The 21,944-nt window shown below is 41.1% G+C and overlaps 1 protein-coding gene across 1 annotated transcript in view; it reads right to left on the bottom strand.

The window, feature by feature from the left end:
• The window catches only part of LOC124256887 (laminin subunit gamma-1-like), a 99,484-nt gene that overhangs the window by 32,925 nt on the left and 44,615 nt on the right, over positions 1-21,944 (bottom strand). Inside the window, 6 exon segments of the mRNA XM_046690857.1 lie at positions 3,402-3,418; positions 3,420-3,497; positions 3,500-3,522; positions 4,279-4,467; positions 7,946-8,124; positions 10,947-11,077. Coding sequence (XP_046546813.1) covers positions 3,402-3,418; positions 3,420-3,497; positions 3,500-3,522; positions 4,279-4,467; positions 7,946-8,124; positions 10,947-11,077 — 617 coding nt within the window.

Here is a 21,944-nt window from a genome sequence, read left to right as displayed (position 1 = left end):
GGTTCAAATCCTAATGTTTTTTTTCTTTTTTTTTCTTCAAAAGTTACGTTAAACATTGTTAATTGGCTGACAAAACTTGTGCACATGAAATACAAATTTTGTAAAAAAAAATTCTTAAGTTTGGTAATGTAAGTTACACTGTTCAAACAAACTTGAATTAACATCATGTAAATCTTGTTTAAGCCTGAAGACACTGACTTTTCCACTTTGTTCCCACACAATAAAGAACCTGTAGAAGGTAAGCATTGTTTCAAAATGTTAGTATGGTAATTTCTTTAAGTAAATATTTACAAACTGTCCAGAGCTGTTAATTAGTGGTGCACTGATCAAACAAATAATTAGTTTATGGATATTTTGTGGGCTGCCAGTCAATTACCGATAACCAAATCACATAATCAATTAAAGCGTTCACTATTTCTTCTTAAAAATATGTTTACAGAATCAATGACTATTGGTTTCAATTGTCATATAAAAACTGAGGACTGATTACCTTTGTTTTCATGTGCTCTAACAGTTGTTTTATCTTATATCTATAATTGATCAAAAAGTGGCCTCAACAATTGATTATGCTTTTGAAGGTCAATTCCCTTCCTATATAACTATACTATTGACATGTTTAGCATTAGAAAAATTAGAAAGCACCAATTTCTTGAACATAATGATAATTCTTTTTATGATTTCAAATATTTGTTTTCAGATAAGAGAAATTTGCTTGGACTGATTTCAGGAGTGTCATTTCATGAAGATGACAACTTAAAACTTGCGGTGGAAGGTAAGCATAATATGAGTGCTAAAAAATAACCAATATTTTTTTCTTCAATTTTCTAATTTAATGTGACAGAATTTCAGAAATACTGATGTCTCAGTGGTGATTAAATCTGCATAAGCCTTCAAGGCCAGACTACTGACATTTGAAAATAAATAAGTAATGTTACCCTTGAATAGATTTATAATATCAAAGTTTTAAAACAGAATTTTCTTTTGATATAAAGTCATCTGTTTTGCAGTTGAGAGAAGATCTGGGTATGGCAGACACCAAAACAATATGCCGGTTTCCAGCAACTCTAGTGATACACGGTTGAATGCTGCAGTTCTGGACAGTGATTCAGAAACTGATTCAGAGATTGATGACCATGTGGATGAAGAGTGAAAGTGGATGTTTTATATATCTTTGCAGTGAATGAGTTGTGAATAATTACTTTTTGAAGATTTTTGAATACTGACTTTTAACACTTACTTGGTGTCAAAATCAAGCTGTGCCAAGAATGTAATTTCACCTGAAATAGGCCCCTTTGAGGTCAAGACCTGTGCTTTTTAGTGCAACATGATTGGTTATTATAACAACATGTTGAGAATGAGATGTTTACTGTATATATTTGCAAGAATGTTGTAAATACTGACTTTTAACACTTACATGGTGTTAAAATCAGGCTGTGCCAAGAATGTAATTTCACCCAAAATGGCCCCCTTTGAGGTCAAGACCTGTGATATTTAGGGAAGCATGGTTGGTTATTGTAATAACATGTTGTGAATGAGATGTTTACTGTATATATTTGCAAGAATGTTGTAAATACTGACTTTTAACACTTACATGGTGTTAAATCAAGCTGTGCCAAGAATGTAATTTCACCTGAAATAGGCCCCTTTGAGGTCAAGACCTGTGCTTTTTAGTGCAACATGATTGGTTATTATAACAACATGTTGAGAATGAGATGTTTACTGTATATATTTGCAAGAATGTTGTAAATACTGACTTTTAACACTTACATGGTGTTAAAATCAGGCTGTGCCAAGAATGTAATTTCACCTGAAATAGGCCCCTTTGAGGTCAAGAGCTGTGATTTTTAGTGAGGTGAGGTGAAATTGGGTTTAACGTCGTGCTTGAGAATATTTCGCTCATATGACGACGTGCATGCGTGTGTATGTGTATGTGCGGCTGCTTGTACTAGCCCAGACTTATGCTGGTTTTATAGTGCTAGCCCACTGAGATACCATGCCGCAGTGAAGCATGAATACCCCACTCAGACACATTATACTGACTCCGAGCCGACCAGTCCTTGTTGTACCCATTAATGCCGAACGCCAGGCAGGGACCAACAAGTACCATATTTTAACGTCTTTTGGTATGACGCGGTCGGGGATCGAACCCGCGACCTTCCGATCTCCGGGCGGACGCTCTACCCACTACACCACGGAGGCGGTCTGATTTTTAGTGCAACATGATTGGTTATTGTAATAACATGTTGTGAATGAGATGTTTACTGTATATTTGCTAAAACCGGTTGTGAATACTGACTTTTAACACTTACTTGTTAAAATCAAGCTGTGCCCAAAATGTATTTAGACCTAAAATGGCCCCCCTGTGATTTTTCGTGGGACATGATTGGTTATCATAAGTACATGTTGTAAAATTGACCTATAGTTTATGTTTGCAAAGAAAGTTGTGAATAATGAGCTTTTTTGTAATCAATTGGCAAGTAATTGAATTACTGTCCACAATGTATTGCAACCCTAATTGGGCCCCTTGAAGTTAAAACCTTGTGATTGATGTTGACATGTTTCTTCATCATGAATACCTGTTGCAAAACTGATACTGTTTGTATGTAAATAAACTGATAGTTCTATATAAGTCATTATGGCACACTGATATTTCAGATTTCTTGTTATTTTTTTCATGGGAACTGATAAAACCCATTTTTGGCCCCTCTGCACTGAAATTATGGCCTCAGATCATTTAAAAAATAGCTTTTTTATGCAAAGCCATCTTGTCTCTAAACAAATAACATGTGTTCAGCCAATTGTGTTTGTGGGCCAAAAACCACCCTTATCATACCTTGTCCTTTTCAGATAGAATTACAAAACTCTGGCCCAGAGTATGGACAATACAGAAGTCAGGACAACAACAATGAAGATATCTGGAACCTTTCATTTGTTCCAGTTGTTTGTAATTTGCTTGTTTAATGCCATACTCAGCAATTTTCCAGCTATATGACAGCAGACTGTAAATATTCGAGTCTGGACCAGACAATCCAGTGATTGGTATTGTGAGTATCCATCTATAACATCAAGGTACAAGGATTCACTTCATAAATAAGTGAGTGAGTTTAGTTTTAAGCCGCACTCAGCAATATTCCAGCTATATGGCAGCGGTCTGTAAATAATCGAGTCTGGACCAGACAATCCAGTGATGAACAGCATAAGCATCGATCTGCGCAATTGGGATACGATGATATGTGTCAACCAAGTCAATGAGCCTTACCACCCAATCCCGTTAGTCACCTCTTATGACAAGCATGGGTTACTGAAGATCAATTCTAACCTGGATCTTCACAGGTCACTATATGACCTTTAATAAACAACGGACAAGTGAAACAAGTATCATTACTCGGTATAATACTAACCTGCAGCCGTAGTTGGTCGAAGTCGAAGTAGTTGGCCTCACATCGGTCACACTTGTCACCAGTTACACCTGGTTTACACCTGCACTGGCCTTGCTTTCGTTACACTGTTGGCTCTCAGATCCTACATAAATATTAAGAATAGTGTTGGTATACAGCTACATTAATAAAGTGAAGCATATCACTGCGATTTGCAACCTCAGAAAGTCAGGTATGAAATGTGTATGGGCATACCTTTCAGAATCACACTGAGAGAAGCATAATGGGATTTGAAACCTCTGAAAGTCTGGGAGGAATTTTGAGGGGACATACCTTTCAGAATCACACTGCAGAAGCATAATGGGATTTGAAACCTCTGAAAGTGTGGGAGGTATCTTAGAAGGGCATAACTTTGGTTTAGACTGACAGAGGCATGTTATTATGATTTGAAACCTCGGAAACCTCAATTTGGACATAGATGTAGAATAATATTATACAAATTACTTGTTAGACCAGTGTATGAAATAAGGCCTGTCTGACCACCCGAGATGGGCTAGATTTCTGAAAGACAGTCTAAGTTTTCAGCTAGCCAGCCCTATGATAAAGATTTTAGATGTGCCATACATCTGAGTAAATTCACCATATCTTGGTGTCTGGTCTGGTTACATCCAGACGTCTCATGTCTGGCTGGGTTTCTGGCTTATTTCATACACTGGTTAGACTATAAATGTCATAAAGTCAGAGTGAAATCTGTTGACATACGGCATAAACTGACAGCGGCATATAATTGTGATTTGAATTGAATGGAATCTATGAAGATTTTTAGATGATTACATCCATGAATGCTCTTTATTGGCATTTGAAACCTCTGAAAGTGATGATGGAATCTTTGGGCGCATACCTATAGGGTTACATTGACAGTCTATACATCTATTCTCTGGTTGCCTGCGGTAGTGGTTGACCAGACATCGCTCACAGTGAGGGCCATCGGTGTTGTCACGGCAGTCGTCACAGTGTCCGCCATGACCTGTTCTCAGGTACAGCTCCTGATCGAAGTGGCATCTGTTGGACAGGTTGTTACAGTCACAAGCTGTAACAAAACACACATTGTCATGACAGAGGATATCATAGCACATCAGCACCACAGAGGTTACCAAAGTACATGATGCTAGTCATGAAAACAACAGAAATGTGAATCACCGACATCATAGTAAACTATCACTATACCAGTATGTTAATATACAGGGCCTAGATTTTCGAAGCTCTCTTAGCGCTAAGATAGTCGTAAGTTAATGTTAATGTATGGCACTTACGACTATCTTAGCTCTAAGAGAGCTTCGAAAATCTAGGCCCAGGCCTGGGACTCCTTTCACTAAGCAGCCGTTACTAAGGTTAACCTTAACTCCAATTCTTTAACATTGCACTAAGGTCATCTTAGTGACTTACTATCACCTTAGGGCTTTGTTGAAGGAGGTTATTTGCAGGGGACTTTTCATGTCACCAAGCACAGTGACAAATATCACACAAATGAACTTAAAGAAATTACATAATTCACAAAACACAAAGAGGAGCATGGTAAAGGTGGATGTTAATCTGGGACAGATTGTCATATATTTGGTACTAACTCAAACTCATGATCATTATCTATGGCTATGAACCAATGCTGATTACACATTTCTTTCCATTTTTAGGGGCGGTGGGGTAGCCTAGTGGTTAAAGCGTTCGCTTGTCATGTCAAAGACCTGAGTTCGATTCCCCATCAAATTGTCTTGTTGCAACCACTCACTAAATCCCCCTATACTGCAACCGCTCACTAAATTCTGCAACCACTCACTAAATTCCCCTCTACTGCAACCACTCACTGAATTCTGCAACCACTCACTGAATTCTGCAACCACTCACTAAATTCTGCAACCACTCACTAAATTCCCCTCTACTGCAACCACTGACTAAATTCCCCTCCACTGCAACCAGTCACTAAATTCCCTACACTGCAACCACTGACTAAATTCTGCAACCACTGACTAAATTCCCCTCTACTGCAACCATTCACTAAATTCCCCTCTACTGCAACCACTCACTAATTTCCCCGCTACTGCAACCTCACTAAATTCTGCAACCACTGACTAAATTCCCCTCTACTGCAACCTCACTAATTTCCCCTATCCTGCAACCACTCACTAATTTCCCCTATCCTGCAACCACTCACTAATTTCCCCTCTACTGCAACCACTGACTAAATTCCCTTCTACTGCAACCTCACTAAATTCCCCTATCCTGCAACCACTCACTTAATTCCCCTCTACTGCAACCTCACTAATTTCCCCTATCCTGCAACCACTCACTAATTTCCCCTATCCTGCAACCACTCACTAAATTCCCCTCTACTGCAACCTCACTAAATTCCCCTATCCTGCAACCACTGACTAATTTCCCTATCCTGCAATCACTCACTAATTTCCCCTATCCTGCAACCACTCACTAAATTCCCCTCTACTGCAACCACTCACTAAATTCCCCTATCCTGCAACCACTCACTAATTTTCCCTATCCTGCAACCATGTCACTAAATTCCCCTATCCTGCAACCACTCACTAAATTCCCCTCTACTGCAACCACTCACTAATTTCCCCTATCCTGCAACCACTCACCAAATTCCCCTATACTGCAACCACTCACCAATTTCCCCTTTCCTGCAACCACTCACCAAATTCCCCTCTACTGTAACCACTCACTAAATTCCCCTCTACTGCAACCTCACTAATTTCCCCTATCCTGCAACCACTCACCAAATTCCCCTATACTGCAACCACTCACCAATTTCCCCTATCCTGCAACCACTCACCAAATGCCCCTATCCTGCAACCACTGACTAAATTCCCCTCTACTGCAACCACTCACTAATTTCCCCTATCCTGCAACCACTCACCAAATTCCCCTATACTGCAACCACTGAACTTTTAAATAGTTTTTCAATGCCTCTGTGTAGCCTTCAAGCTATATGACAGCGTCCTGTAATAATCCAGTGCTTGATGTGGCAAACATGCTCAGCTGTTGTGTATGATGACACACAGTTAACCAGGTCACAGAGTCTATGCTGGGGTGAGATGGGTTCTATTGTCACAATCCAGATTCACACCGAGATAACCTGCTGCACTTTGTAAACATTCAGACCCAGTATCAGAGTGAGCAGATCAGTCCTTGTTTCATCCTCGAGCACCAGCCAGGGCAACAACAAGTATCATATTTTGGTGTCCTTTGATGTGACACAGCCAGGCTATCAAACCACTGACCTTCCATTCCCCAGGCATACACTCTAACCATAGTCTGTCTCACTATCCCTGAACCACATCATTTTCCCCTTAACTCAGTCTTTACTGCAATGCAAAAGCCCTGATTAGAGCAAGTCTAACTTTTCTAGGGTCTCGTTGAGCCTGCAAACCTATTTTAATAAGCTCTTCACATAAGGTACATAGGTTTTTGAGGATCTACAAGATCCCAGACTCACTGTTTGGTTACTGAGAGAAAAGTGAGCGAATATGGTTTATGCCGAGTAAATAATCGAGTCTGGACCAGACAATCCAGTGATCAACAGCATGAGCATCGATTTGTGCAATTGGGAACCAATGACATGAGTCAACCAAGTCAGCGAGCCTGACCACCCGATCGTCTCTTACAACAAGCATAGTCGCCTTTTTTTGGCAAGCATGGGTTGCTGAAGACCTATTCTACCCCGTATCTTCACGGGTCAGAGAAAAATAAAGCATCACCATAAATGATAACATGTAGGTATATCAATATCAGAATAGAAGAAGTAACAAACACAAACAAAAATCCATGACGAACGATGAAAAGATTGACACAACACAACCATGTGTTAACGACAGTTGCTAGGCGACGCATGGTGAGCAGTACATCTTACCTTAAATCATCTGTACAAAAGCAGCGGAATAGAGAGGGAACACGCATACATCATTATATCCAGTTGTACATACTTATGACAAACATTCCTTTACTAACATATTTCAAGATACATGCAATAACTGGGTTAGATTAACTATATCTGCAAGTCCCCAAATGAGTACTTAGAATTTTATATTTTTATAGCTTTAATCTACAGACAGATCAAAGAAGGTTTGATTTCCAGACGACAGATGTCTTTTCAACTTGTACAACTCAAACGATGTTCAGACCTCCTGATTCTTTCATAATACCAGGGTTACTTTGTAATACCTTGACAGATTAACTATAGCATTACAAAAGAATCAAGTCTTTCTTATATGTCTTATATTATAGGCAGTAGGTAAATAACAGCTTGTGATTTCATAGGTTACCAAAACATTGAACTTTTCAGGCAGGGTCCACTAGCCAAAGACTTGGCCCAAGGCTAGGACCAAAGCTCGGCCCAAGTAATACTCAGAAACTAGACTACCCCTTAGGCCACTATGTGAGGGGACTAATATGTACCAGAGCCTTTTTACAAACTCCTGAAAAGGAACTAAATACTTTAGCCTGTGATAATGGTGCTCAAATCTCACAGTAAAAGTCCACTTGTAACAGAGACTTACGTAGACATTCGTGTGCATCGGATTCAGTGGCTCTGGCCCATGGTATGTCATTGTAGAAAGGCAGACACTCCCCACAGTCTGGTCCCTGTGTGTTGTGTTCGCAGGTACAGATGAGCTCATCTTCAAGACCCTGGCTAGTCACCTGCTTGCACTCGCTGCCGTGCCCGTTACACTTACACCTGGACAACAGAAATACACCCCATCAGTCTTACAGGTGTTGACGTAGGTACACTTACACCTGGACAACAGAAATACTCCCCATCAGTCTTACAGGTGTAGACATAGTTACACTTACACCTGGACAACAGAAATACACCCCATCAGTCTTACAGGTGTAGACGTTACACTTACATCTGGACAACAGAAATACACCCCATCAGTCTTACAGGTGTAGACATAGTTACACTTACACCTGGACAACAGAAATACACCCCATCAGTCTTACAGGTGTAGACATAGTTACACTTACACCTGGACAACAGAAATACACCTCATCAGTCTTACAGGTGTAGACGTTACATTACACCTGGACAACAGAAATACTCCCCATCAGTCTTACAGGTGTAGACGTTACACTTACACCTGGACAACAGAAATACACCTCATCAGTCTTACAGGTGTAGACATAGTTACACTTACACCTGGACAACAGAAATACACCTCATCAGTCTTACAGGTGTAGACATAGTTACACTTACACCTGGACAACAGAAATACTCCCCATCAGTCTTACAGGTGTAGACGTTACACTTACACCTGGACAACAGAAATACACCTCATCAGTCTTACAGGTGTAGACATAGTTACACTTACACCTGGACAACAGAAATACACCTCATCAGTCTTACAGGTGTAGACGTTACATTACACCTGGACAACAGAAATACTCCCCATCAGTCTTACAGGTGTAGACGTTACACTTACACCTGGACAACAGAAATACTCCCCATCAGTCTTACAGGTGTAGACATAGTTACACTTACACCTGGACAACAGAAATACTCCCCATCAGTCTTACAGGTGTAGACGTTACACTTACACCTGGACAACAGAAATACACCCTATCAGTCTTACAGGTGTAGACATAGTTACACTTACACCTGGACAACAGAAATACTCCCCATCAGTCTTACAGGTGTAGACGTTACACTTACACCTGGACAACAGAAATACTCCCCATCAGTCTTACAGGTGTAGACATAGTTACACTTACACCTGGACAACAGAAATACTCCCCATCAGTCTTACAGGTGTAGATGTTAAACTTACATCTGGACATCAAAAATACACTCAGGGTTATACCTTGGCTCACAAAAAAGGGGCTCCAGAGACCCCTAATTATTCGTATCAATTACAAGAGTCCTGTGAAGTAACGGTGTAGAGAACTGTATTTTTTGATAGTTTCTATAGAGCCTGGAATGAATCATTGATCATGTGGACTGATGGATGAAATGATGCATGTAACTGCTCTGAAAGAAACAACCAAACACCTAGCAAAGTCATAGATGTGTTGTCGGTACATAGCATTGTGTCCCTCTGGATGCAAGGAGTTTTTTTCTGCACCCATTCTCTACATTTGTGTGTCACAAAAAATCCTGAATACACTGATCACTCTTACATTTTTCGACGTGGTTACAATTACAACTAGAGTGAGTGAGTTGGGTTTGACGCCGCTTTTAGCAATATTTCAGCAACATCACGGCAGGTTACACCAGAAATGGGCTTCACATATTGTACCCATGTGGGGAATCAAACCTGGGTCTTTGGCGTGACGAGTGAATGCTTTAACGATCAGGCTACCCCACAGTCCCTCTTACACCTACACAACAGAAACACACAATATCACTGTTTCCTGTATAGACATATTTACTTGACACCCAGAAACAAAATTACTCTTCACATGTCACTTCATGTAAACGCCAGAAATATGAAACATTACTTTTTACAAGTATGCTTAAGTTTCCTGTCAAACTGATAATGAACACCAGATTTTACACACATGGAACCACAAGGCTTTAGAGCTAACTTACTCTAGAAAAGTAATGTTTCAAGTAATGGGCCATGTTTCAAGTCAGATAGGAATTTAAGAGACACAATAGCTGGGAAGACACGCACATATTTTCAAGACTGACTTTGACCTTGACATGAATGTCATAGTGTATGAAATATGCAAAAATAGTACTAAAGAAATGGCTTATTGAAAAACATTCAAGGAAATCTTGAAAGTCTATGAAGAAAATCCAGTGAACCAATCTTGAAATATCTTGCTGACAATTCAGGTTAACATGCTGAAATCTTCAAAGTGTCAACGTGACCCTGAAAATTATGTGAAGGTCACAAAATCGACTGGGCCCTGCACCTTCCCAAGATAAAGCTTGGTGTTAAATATGAAGAAAATCCAGTGAACGGTTTTTGAGAAAGCTTAACAAGCAGGTTGACATGCTGAAATCTTCAAAGTGTCCCCATGACCTTGAAAATTATGTGAAGGTCACCAAAATCGACTAGATAAAGCTTTGTATTGAATATGAAGAAAATCCAGTGAACGGTTCTTCAGATAGCTTAACATGCAGGTAAAACGTTAAAGTCCCCTTGTGACCTTGAAATGAAGGTCAAGGTCACCAAACCTGACTAGGACCTTTCTTATACTGTGAGTAACCTAGGTAACAAACATGAACGGAATCCAGAGAACGGTTCTTAAGATATTCCAATTCGTACGTACGGACTGACGGAGCCTAATACTATATCCGCCGCTTTGCGCTAAACGCGCAGCGGGGGATAAAAATTGAAGTGCAGCACAGTGTATCTATATAATCAAAAGACATTTTTAAAGAAATAACGTTGGTTCTCAGTACAAATCTTTCTCATTTTGGAATTAATTGAAAAAATTTCTCCGTTTTTGGTCGGTCTTTTTTTCCTGACTCTTGGCATGCTGGTTTAAAACATCCTTTAAAAAAATGAATTTAAGATCATAACATCATTGCTGAGTGAGTGAGTGAGTTACCTGGCTCCCACAGCTAAATCAGAGATGGCGTAGAAATAGGATTTTAAGACTTGAGGATCTCCAAACACTTCATCTCCAAAAGTGTTCATACGAGTCAGAACTATCTTGATGGCTGATGCTGTCACCCAGTCCTGGAAAGCAAAGAAAGTCAGATATTAAACCAACTAATGTTTAAGGAATTCTCACTGAGGGTTAAAATTTTAACAGTATAACAATAGTAGCAACAGTCCGCTTATATATATATATATATATAATGTCCATTTATATGGCGCCAAACTCCACTGGGGCGTGCTCATAACGCATACAAGAGTCAAGGAAAAGAAGTAAAAACTAGTAGCAGTACAAGGTCACTTTAAAAGTACAAATGGAACAGATGAGTCTTTAGGAGACACTTAAATTGTTCCAACGACTGGGCATCTTTGAGAAAATCTGGCAGTGAGTTCCATTTAGTGGCAGCTGCAACACTAAAGGACTTGTAACCAAAGGACATTTTCTTCCATGATGGCACTATGAGTCTCTGTTGATTCTCAGACCTGAGGGAACGTGGTGCTCATATCCAGGCAGATTGAGAGTTCAAGGCGCTACGTACATTACTATCCCCAGTCATAGGACACTATCATACTTTCCCATAATTTTTCAACTCCCTAGGGAGCATACAGCCATGCTGCCTGTTAGGCACAATGAACAAAACACTCACGGGTACCCATTTTACAGCTGGGTGAACTGAGACAAAGTGGATCTAAGTATCTTGTACAAGGATACTACACAAATGTGCCCACCTCGGGACCCGAACCTATGTGCCTCCACCAGGGATCAAACCCAGGCCTTCAGCGTGATAGGCAGACGCCTTACCACTGCACTATTGCATTGCAGCATTTGTTTAATGCTGATTGGCTACTTTGTTTTCAACTTTCCTCATTGGCAAAGAAGCCCAGACCAACACATGTAACAAACACAGACCAACACATGTGCAAATGATTAAAGATCACATAATAAAGGCTCAATTTAAGGAAATGAAATCTACTTGCACCCTGTTCAACCTTAGCTTATAACCTTACTGCACCACACAAATACCAATTGATACTGCTGCTCAGTATAAAAATCACAAATATTGCTTGAGTTTTGGTATCGATAATTTAGAACATCATTATAACAAAATTTGATACGTAGTTTGATAAGACCGTTATATCTTACTTTATAAAAAAAAAACGCCATGACATGAACAGTAACAGTCAATCCATCCAATAGAGTCACTTTTCAAGCCATTTCCTCATCATTCAGTGTTTCAGCTGAAGTAGGTGCTCTTTGAATAGCAAATTATTCACTTGCACAGAGAGTGCAAGTTGGTACAGGATTGCATATAGCAGTTTTGGGCTGCAGTGCAAGTTCCAAATGCTTATATTGAGCCCACATCAACCATTGTTTAAATATCAAATATTTTTAAGTTACAACACTCCAACAATAGACAAACACCTGAGATAAGGAAATATTTTTAAATATATTTAAGAAAAGCCCAAGGTTTATCTTGACCTGGTCAGAGGCCCAGGCATGGAGCAAATGTCAGTAAAACCTCTCTGTACTTTGGAATCCCTTGTCATCACATTGTCACTGTACATCCCAATTAACATCATTAACGTCATTGTTGGTTTAGTTAATTATTTTCTGTATACATATTACCCTGTTTTCTACCTGACTCATACTTGCTTGACATGATACAAGAATCTGTATTGTAACATCGTATCATCCGAATAAAGAAGTTGTTCATCCATAAAGTTTGTCCGCATATATAACACATGCAACACCAGTGAGTGAGTGAGTGAGTATAGTTTTAAGCCGCACTCAGCAATATTCCAGCTATATGGCGGCGGTCTGTAAATAATAGAGTCTGGACCAGACAATCCAGTGATCAACAGCATGAGCATCGATCTGCGCAATTGGGATCCGATGACATGTGTCAACGAAGTCAGCGAGCCTGACCACCCGATCCCGTTAGTAGCCTCTTATGACAAGCGTGGGTTACTGAAGATCAATATTCTAACCCGGACCTTCACGGGTCCATGCAACACCAGAAGCATATGCTGCAGATATGTATTGGAAATCAGGAAAACACTATGGAATAATTCAGATCTGTGTGATGCAGCAAGTTAAAATCAATGCTATATCCGACCAAATCTATCCTTTCTAACAAGCATGAGTGAGTATTGTTTTACATCACTTTTATCAAGCTTAGATTAGTGTCAAGCTTATGAGTGAGTGAGTGAGTTATGTTTAATGATGCTTTCAGCAATATTCCAGCAATATCATGGCGGAGAACACCAGAAATGGGCTTAACACATTGTACCCATGTGGGGAATTGAACCCATGTCTTCAGTTTGACGAGCGGACGCTTCAACCACCAGGCTACCCCACGCCCTAGACTAACAACTAGTCTCTGACATGAACATATTTTACTGAAAAAAAGTTCATAGTAAAAAAAGAAATATACTGAAAAGGAGCCCTGAGACTTTAGACAAGTCGGTTTGTTCAAAATTGCCTCTGGTCACCCAGCAGTGAATGGGTACCCAGTGGTATAAGTCATATGACTATTAACCTTCTAGTGAAGCTGAGGAAATCTAGACTTGCAACATTTTCTAGACTTGCATGGGCTTTCTTGGATATATTTGCTTCAGGGTCTGTACGACAGGCTGCCCCATGACCCTATCTAACAAGATGCTTGAATTCAGTTCCACTGTCATGCTACACTAAAGGTACTGAGTTTTCTGATGAACAACTCTGAATATTTTTCTCTATACCGGTACAATATTTTCTTGGAATGTTGTATTTCTTATGTCAATTGCATTGTTCAGCAAGGGTTCTGAAGTCTCATTTTAATCCCTTGTAGTCAATTCAGGCAAATATTAACACAGATGTGAGAAGACAATTGAAAAGATATGAAGAAAAAGACATATAGCGCACCAACTAGTGCTGAAACGGTACGATCTTATTGTGATACAAGGCCTTCCGTTTAGTCCGTTTCAGTTTGGTATATGAGACATGATCATAATGCAGAAAATTGACAACAAACCTTACATTGTTTAATAACATTGGGAAAAAATAACAATAATCTTTGTTACTTTGAATGAGATGTCATTTTATGACGCGATAGAAATAACGGTACGAAAACAAAATACCACGGTTCTACTAATACCTCAGTATACCATTTCACACTTAGCACCAACAGTTCATGAGAAGTCAAATAAAACACGTAAATTGCAAGACGGGCATGTGAACACACTGGGCCGACTTGACATGGGCACACATGTACGGAGAGAAGATTGACATCGCACCACATGCTCAAAAAACTAAATATTACAATTTGTAATGTCCACATGCTCAGAAAATGAAATATTACAATTTGGAATGTGGACATGAATACACAATGGGCTGATATCACACCTACTTTCTGTATAAATGGTGTTAAGATGTTCAAGTGTTTGGACCTGTTTAAAAAATTGTGTCAAGCATTCAGCAGGGCTGATGTAGAGACGGTAAATACTATTATATTGTTGTCGTTGGAGTTCAGACATGGGATTGGTTAGGACACAATGATGAACGTCAGTAACTTAAAAATACAGAAGTGAATTTAAAGTACTGCTCAGCAAACCGGAGGTCATGCATTCAACGCTATTCATAAAATCCCACTTTTCACATGCACTTTCTAAATGTCAACACACACCCCTATTTTATGAATGAACCAGCAGAGCTTGTCGAATGCCATATGATTATTAGATAAGAGCTTTCCACATTCACTGTCATGTTAATGATGATACGGTAAATACAATTAAAGTTCCATTCAATTCTAGCAGTTTAGAAAGTGCAGCAGTGACGTCTGCTGATCACGTCAACACCTGCCCCAATGTGGTCGTCGTGGGCCGATGTGAGGTGATCCAGTGGGGTGACATGCAGGGCCCAGCAGACGACAACATACGATCAAAGTTAAACACACCTTGCCACTTCCTTACGCTGGGTCACTGAAGCACAACTCCTGTCAGGTGTAAACGTTCGAAAAATTGACACAGGAGGGCTTAAATATGGACTGAGCATTGAGTGACTCTTTATTTAAAGTTCTTTGATGGTGTATCATATCTCACTGCTACTATTAACATTATCCCACATACATACACAAATTGACAAGTGATAAGGCCAGACCAATTTTATTTCTTGTTTTACGGATCTGCCGGTTGTATTTTTTCAAGAATAATGTAAAAAACATAAATAAATTTTCCCCGCTCAAAAAATAAAATCCTAATGTAAAGATATATGGGAGACTTCGACTACACAAGGTAGTTTGTTGGACACTAAAACACCGGTACCTGTTCTCAGAGACTTTAAACTGAATTATTTAACATTATTTGTGTTAAAAATCAGTGCTTCGAGCATCTCAGGGAGTGTGAACTTGAAAAACAATGCCTCTGAAACGCTTGTGGATTTTTGCTTTGACAGGTGATTTTTTTTTTCCCCTCCTGCCTTTAGGTTTTCTGAGGACAAAAATCCGTAAACTGAGAAATAAAATTGGTCTGGCTATCAAATTAACAACTTCAAACTTGATCCTGTGTCAGCACATGTTCCTGAGCTTCGTCCAATTGGTAAACGTTAAAATCAGGGTTACCTTCCACATCAGTGAGTGAGTGAGGGAGTTTTACGATGCACTCAGCAATATTCCAGCTACATGGCGGCGGTCTGTAAATAATCGAGTCTAGGCCAGACAATCCCGTGACCAACAGCATGAACATCGATCTACACAATTGGGATATGGTGCCATGTGTCATCCAAGTTAGCGAGCCTGACCATCCAAACCTGTTAGTCGCCTCATATGACCAGCATGTATACCTGAAGATCAAGTCTAACCTGGATCATCACGGGTCTCCATATTAGTGAGTGAACATAGTTTTATGTCCCTTTTAGCAATGTTCCAGCAAGGAAACCAAATATGGGCTTCACTCACTGTGCTCAAGTGGTGAAACAAACCTGGCCTGATGAGTGAACATTTTTAACCACTAAACTACCCCACCGGCCCTCTCCCTCATTTAGCCGACACAAGACCACCCCGCTGGCCCTCTCCCACATTAAGCCGACACTAGACCACCCCGCTGGCCCTCTCCCACATTTAGCCGACACTAGACTACCCCGCTGGTCCTCTCCCACATTTAGCCGACACTAGACTACCCCGCTGGTCCTCTCCCACATTTAGCCGACACTAGACTACCCCGCTGGTCCTCTCCCACATTTAGCTGACACTAGACTACCCGCTGGCCCTCTCCCACATTTAGCCGACACTAGACTACCCCGCTGGCCCTCTCCCACATTTAGCCGACACTAGACCACCCCGCTGGCCCTCTCCCACATTTAGCTGACACTAGACTACCCCGCTGGCCCTCTCCCACATTTAGCCGACACTAGACCACCCCCAGCTGGCCCTCTCCCCCACATTTAGCTGACACTAGACCACCCCGCTGGCCCTCTCCCACATTTAGCTGACACTAGACTACCCCGCTGGCCCTCTCCCACATTTAGCCGACACTAGACCACCCCGCTGGCCCTCTCCCACATTTAGCCGACACTAGACTACCCCGCTGGCCCTCTCCCACATTTAGCCGACACATCATCATCAAACCTTGCTAAATTTCATTGAATTATAAATTCGGTGTTCATCAGCCTCCGATATAACAAGCACACTATGGAAATTTAAGGTGTTTTCTGAAATAGCATGTGATTCTAATCAACTTTTTAGATATGTTATTGTTTTGTTAAAAGTGACTTTGCAGGGATTAACCTCAAGTCCTGTCTTTCAGGGTCCCTGGGACTCATACTCATTCAGGGGTTCTGGACTACAAAATGGGGTCCCAGACACTTAAATATCATTATTAATGCTATGTTGTAATATTGTTGTAATTCAGTTACTGTTATTGTATTGTGTATCATGATCATCACATTGTTACATTAATTAAATTGCAAAAGATACCATAACCCAACTAGTAGTAGACTCAGTGATAACTTATTGTTACTTGATCAATATTTTTACAAAAGTATTTGGACTTTTTCTGCGTCCAATGTGGACGAGCTAATCAATTTTTTTTGCATCAGTTATCAGTTATCAAATTTTTATGTGTATAGGACGAAGGAATTCACGTCCCTGACTTTGATTGTTCATTAAGACCGTACATGAGTGAGTGAGTGAGTGAAGGTCAAGAAAGACCACTAGCTAATGGCTAGCATGCAAATGACAGGAGCCTTCAACTGCTTCAGTCAGAAAGACCACTGATGACTGACAGGCAGACAAAGGCTGGACATATCTAGATCAGAGAACACTCAATGAATAACCTTCCCCCTCTCAATAATCCCTAGTTTGTATTCCAGCCACATCAAACCCTGTCCCTGACTACAGAGCAGGTTGAAGCTAGCAGAACTAATTAAAGCCAGGTCCACAAGCTGCTTCTCATTTTGTAGTGAATGGAGCTGGGACACCATTGAGCATGTGGGGAGCTCTGCCTATATCCATAGCTTCATTCATACAGTGCTGTAAAACACTGGCAGATGTGGGTCACTGATAGAAGGGATTTGGTGTACCGTAGGTATGTCTATTAGGGCACATGCTGGTAGGAGATGTAGGTCATGGATAGATTGGGATTTGGTGTACCGTAGTTTTGTCTATTAGGGCACATGCAGGTAGGAGATGTTGGTCACTGATAGATGGGGATTTGGTGTACCGTAGCTATGTCTATTAGGGCACATGCAGGTAGGAGATGTTGGTCACTGATAGATGGGGATTTGGTGTACCGTAGTTATGTCTATTAGGGCACATGCTGGTAGGAGATGTGGGTCACTGATAGATGGGGATTTGGTGTACCGTAGTTATGTCTATTAGGGCACATGCTGGTAGGAGATGTGGGTCACTGATAGATGGGGATTTGGTGTACCGTAGCTATGTCTGTTAGGGCACATGCTGGTAGGAGATGTGGGTCACTGATAGATGGGGATTTGGTGTACCGTAGCTATGTCTATTAGGGCACATGCTGGTAGGAGATGTGGGTCACTGATAGATGGGGATTTGGTGTACCGTAGTTATGTCTATTAGGGCACATGCTGGTAGGAGATGTGGGTCACTGATAGATGGGGATTTGATGTACCGTAGCTATGTCTGTTAGGGCACATGCTGGTAGGAGATGTGGGTCACTGATAGATGGGGATTTGGTGTACCGTAGCTATGTCTATTAGGGCACATGCTGGTAGGAGATGTGGGTCACTGATAGATGGGGATTTGATGTACCGTAGCTATGTCTGTTAGGGCACATGCTGGTAGGAGATGTGGGTCACTGATAGACGTAACTTGGCACATTTGTATCAGTTGTATAAATTTGTAGAAATGTATGATATGGAAAAGATGTGCATCAACCATTTTAAATAATTAGTCATCATAATTAGTTATGTAGTTTATAGAATATTGTCAATGTTTCAGCATGGAATGTTTGCTCAATAAAATATCTTGTATCTTGTACAGAGCACGAAATATGTCTGTGAAGATCAACATGTTAGATAGCGAGGCACAAAACAGCTAACTACAAGGACTAGCCACGAGACCGATAAAGGAAATGTACAAAACGTTCACCATTTAGAGCTGAATGTCCAGACCATGGCTACCTAATGTGACCTGCATGTGACACTGGTTGTCTTGACACATGGACTCAACATGGGGTTGAAGACTGACTGACTGAGTTTGGTTTTACGCCGATTTTAGCAATATTCCAGCAACATCACGGCGGGGGACACCACAAATGGGCTTCACACATTGTACCAATGTGGGGCTTCGAACCCGGGTCTTCGGCGTGACGAGCCAACGCTTTAACCACTAGGCTACCCCACCGCCCCCTGTGGTTGAGGAGGGAGGAATGGTATAATGGACATTAGACCCATCATGGCAGGAGCTTAGACTCTTCTGTAATATGTCGAACCATGTACACAATACATGATGTAACTAAGTTATCCTGAAGGTACTCCTTCCTACAGCTGGGTAGCCTAGTGGTTAAAGCGTTTGTTCATCATGCCGAAGACCTGGGTTCGATTTCCCACATGGGTAAAATGTGTGAAGCCTATTTCTGGTGTTCTCCACCGTGATATTGCTGGAATATTGCTAAAACCAGCATAAAACCTATAGTTAGTTGGGAGATTCAGCCTGGATGTGGGGAGCCTTGCTTCATTTAGGGCTTTAGCATTGCAGGGAAGGCAAGGTGGAAGGGAACACAATGTGGTTCAAGGACTGTGAGACAGACTACATTGCATAGGACCCTCTATGCTACCCTCCCCCTTCATAAACCACATTCATCCTTCATCAGCTTATGCTTCTCACTCTTGACCTTCCCTATAAAAGTCCAAACCCCTAACACATACATCAACAGAAGATTTTTTCCTTCAGTTATCAACTAGAAAGGACTCAACCGGATGTTCACGTGGACCTTTGTCACACCGTTTCTATTGTTTTTGACCCCTTCCCAACTGTTATCCCATATATGTATACTCTTTCTGTCACACAGATACACAAACACACAGACAAGCCAAAATAGTAAACCTTCCTTTTCCCCACCCACACTAGATACAGTTCAGGAAATAAAGTAACATGACCTAACTGGTCTTCCAGAAATGACAGGCTTTGTCTATTTTTTCACCGCCTGGAAAGAGGGGAGGTCATCCAGTGGAAATCTGACAAGATGGCTCCTTCCGACCTGTTGAACACCACTAGGCTATCCCATGATATCTACAGAAGTCTTCTCCATGTGGTCCACAGGTCGGTCCCACAGCTGGGCCCTATTTCTGACTTCTAACAGATAAACCAGTTTATTTTTAAAAATGTATGGTAAGCTAATGGGAGGCAGTAAGTCAATCCTGAAAAACTTAACGTGAGAAGGCCATTTTCAAATCTGTGAAAATTAAGTCATGAAATTAATAACAGTTGAAATACTGTATGCCATTGTAATACGTTTCCACGTCATTTATGTCCTTTGTAAGCTTCATGGGCGGTGGGGTAGACTAGCCGTTAAAGTGTTTGCTCGCCACGCAAAAGACCTGGATTCGATTTTCCACATGGGTGCAGTTTGTGATGCTGAATACTGGTGTTCCTCACCATATTACTGGAATATTGCTAAAATTCACTGACTGACTCACTCACCCACTAATAACCTAACACTTCAAACTTACACCAATCTAAGCTAGTTTCTAATTTGTAAATATAGCCCAATGTCAGAAGCTGAGTATCACAGAGAGCAGTGCCCTTCTGGAGCAGCAGACTCTGGGAGCTCTTGAAACCAAGGGGATATTTGATAGCATCTGAGTGGACTGGCAGCAGGTGCCCCTTCCATGTTGTGTGGTTAACCTACATCCCTGTCAGAGGGAGAGATAAATGGTACCATTGACCTCATTGCTGACCCAGTCAGAGGTTCCTTAGAATAATGCTTAGTCTTTGAATATATATATACTTTGATAGTAACAAACAAACCCATTTTAATTGAAAAGGAGCCCCAGGGAACCAGAGATGTTGAACCTGAGGATTGAACTACCGTTGTAGTGAAGGGTAACAATACAAGCCAATAGCGAGATGTTAAAGCAGTAGGATATCCCTACACCTGTAGTTCTGGTATGTGAGGTGAGGTGAGGTGAGGTGAGGTGAGGTGAGGTGAAATTGTGTTTAACGTCGTGCTTGAGAATATTTCGCTCATATGACGACGTGCATGCGTGTGTATGTGTATGAGCGGCTGCTTGTACTAGCCCAGACTGAAGCAGGTTTTATAGTGCTAGCCCACTGAGATACCATGCCGCAGTGAAGCATGAATACCCCACTCAGACACATTATACTGACTCCGAGCCGACCAGTCCTTGTTGTACCCATTAATGCCGAGAGCCAGGCAGGAACCAACAAGTTCCACTGTCTGATGAGTGAGTGAGTGAGTGGTTGAGTGAGTGAGTTTAGTTTTAACTTCTTTGAGAGGCATTTAGAAGTTGGAACAGCAAGGAAGGATAACACTATATGGACGAACAACTTCTTTATTGCTGCGAGAGTCAGAGAGTTTAGTTTTACGCTGCTTTTAGCAATATCACGCCGGGGGACACCAGAAATGGGCTTCACACATTCTACCCATGTGGGGAATCGAACCCGGGTCTTCAGTGTGACGAACAAACACTTTAACAGCTAGGCTACATCACTGCCCCCACTGTCCGATGAATATATCTTAAGATGTCCGAACACTAACATTGGGCCTACCCACCAAAACATCCATTATCGACTGTTTTACTCCAACATACAACCCAAGCCTTACAATGGAAACTTAATGTTTGACTTTATAAGCTGCTTATAAAATATATAAACAACAACGTAGTTCCTTCTAACCTGCTTCTCCTTTAAATACATAGAATATTTATCCTCCTATTTAAGTCAACAGTGTGAGGGAAATGTCACTGACCCCATTTCTTATCACATCGCAGGCTAATCTCTAAGTCAACTCCTTATTCGCTATGTTTACAGACTCTCTAACAAGTCCCAGAAACTCAAGAAATATGGATCCAAGCTCTCACATATCCCATCAGTTCTCACAGTTCCAACCATTCACAGATCCCACCTCTCACATCATATCCCACCAGCTCTCACAGATCCCAGGATTCACAGATCCCACCTATCACAGATCTCACCAGCTTTCACAGATCCCAATATTCACAAATTCTACCAGCTCTCACAGATACCAGTATTCACAGATCTCACCAGCTCTCACAGATACCAGTATTCACAGATTCTACCAGCTCTCACAGATCCCAGTATTCACAGATCTCACCAGCTCTCACAGATACCAGTATTCACAGATTCCACCAGCTCTCACAGATCCCAGTATTCACAGATCCCACCTATCAAAGATCTCACCAGCTCTCACAGATACCAGTATTCACAGATCTCACCAGCTCTCACAGATCCAAGTATTC

This window comes from Haliotis rubra, unplaced genomic scaffold, assembly GCF_003918875.1.
Source record: "Haliotis rubra isolate DU_JTF1 unplaced genomic scaffold, ASM391887v1 Scf642, whole genome shotgun sequence".
Taxonomy (NCBI): Eukaryota; Metazoa; Mollusca; class Gastropoda; order Lepetellida; family Haliotidae; genus Haliotis; species Haliotis rubra.
Note: the sequence above shows the minus strand (reverse complement) of the source record. Positions and strands in the feature narration are given on the sequence as shown.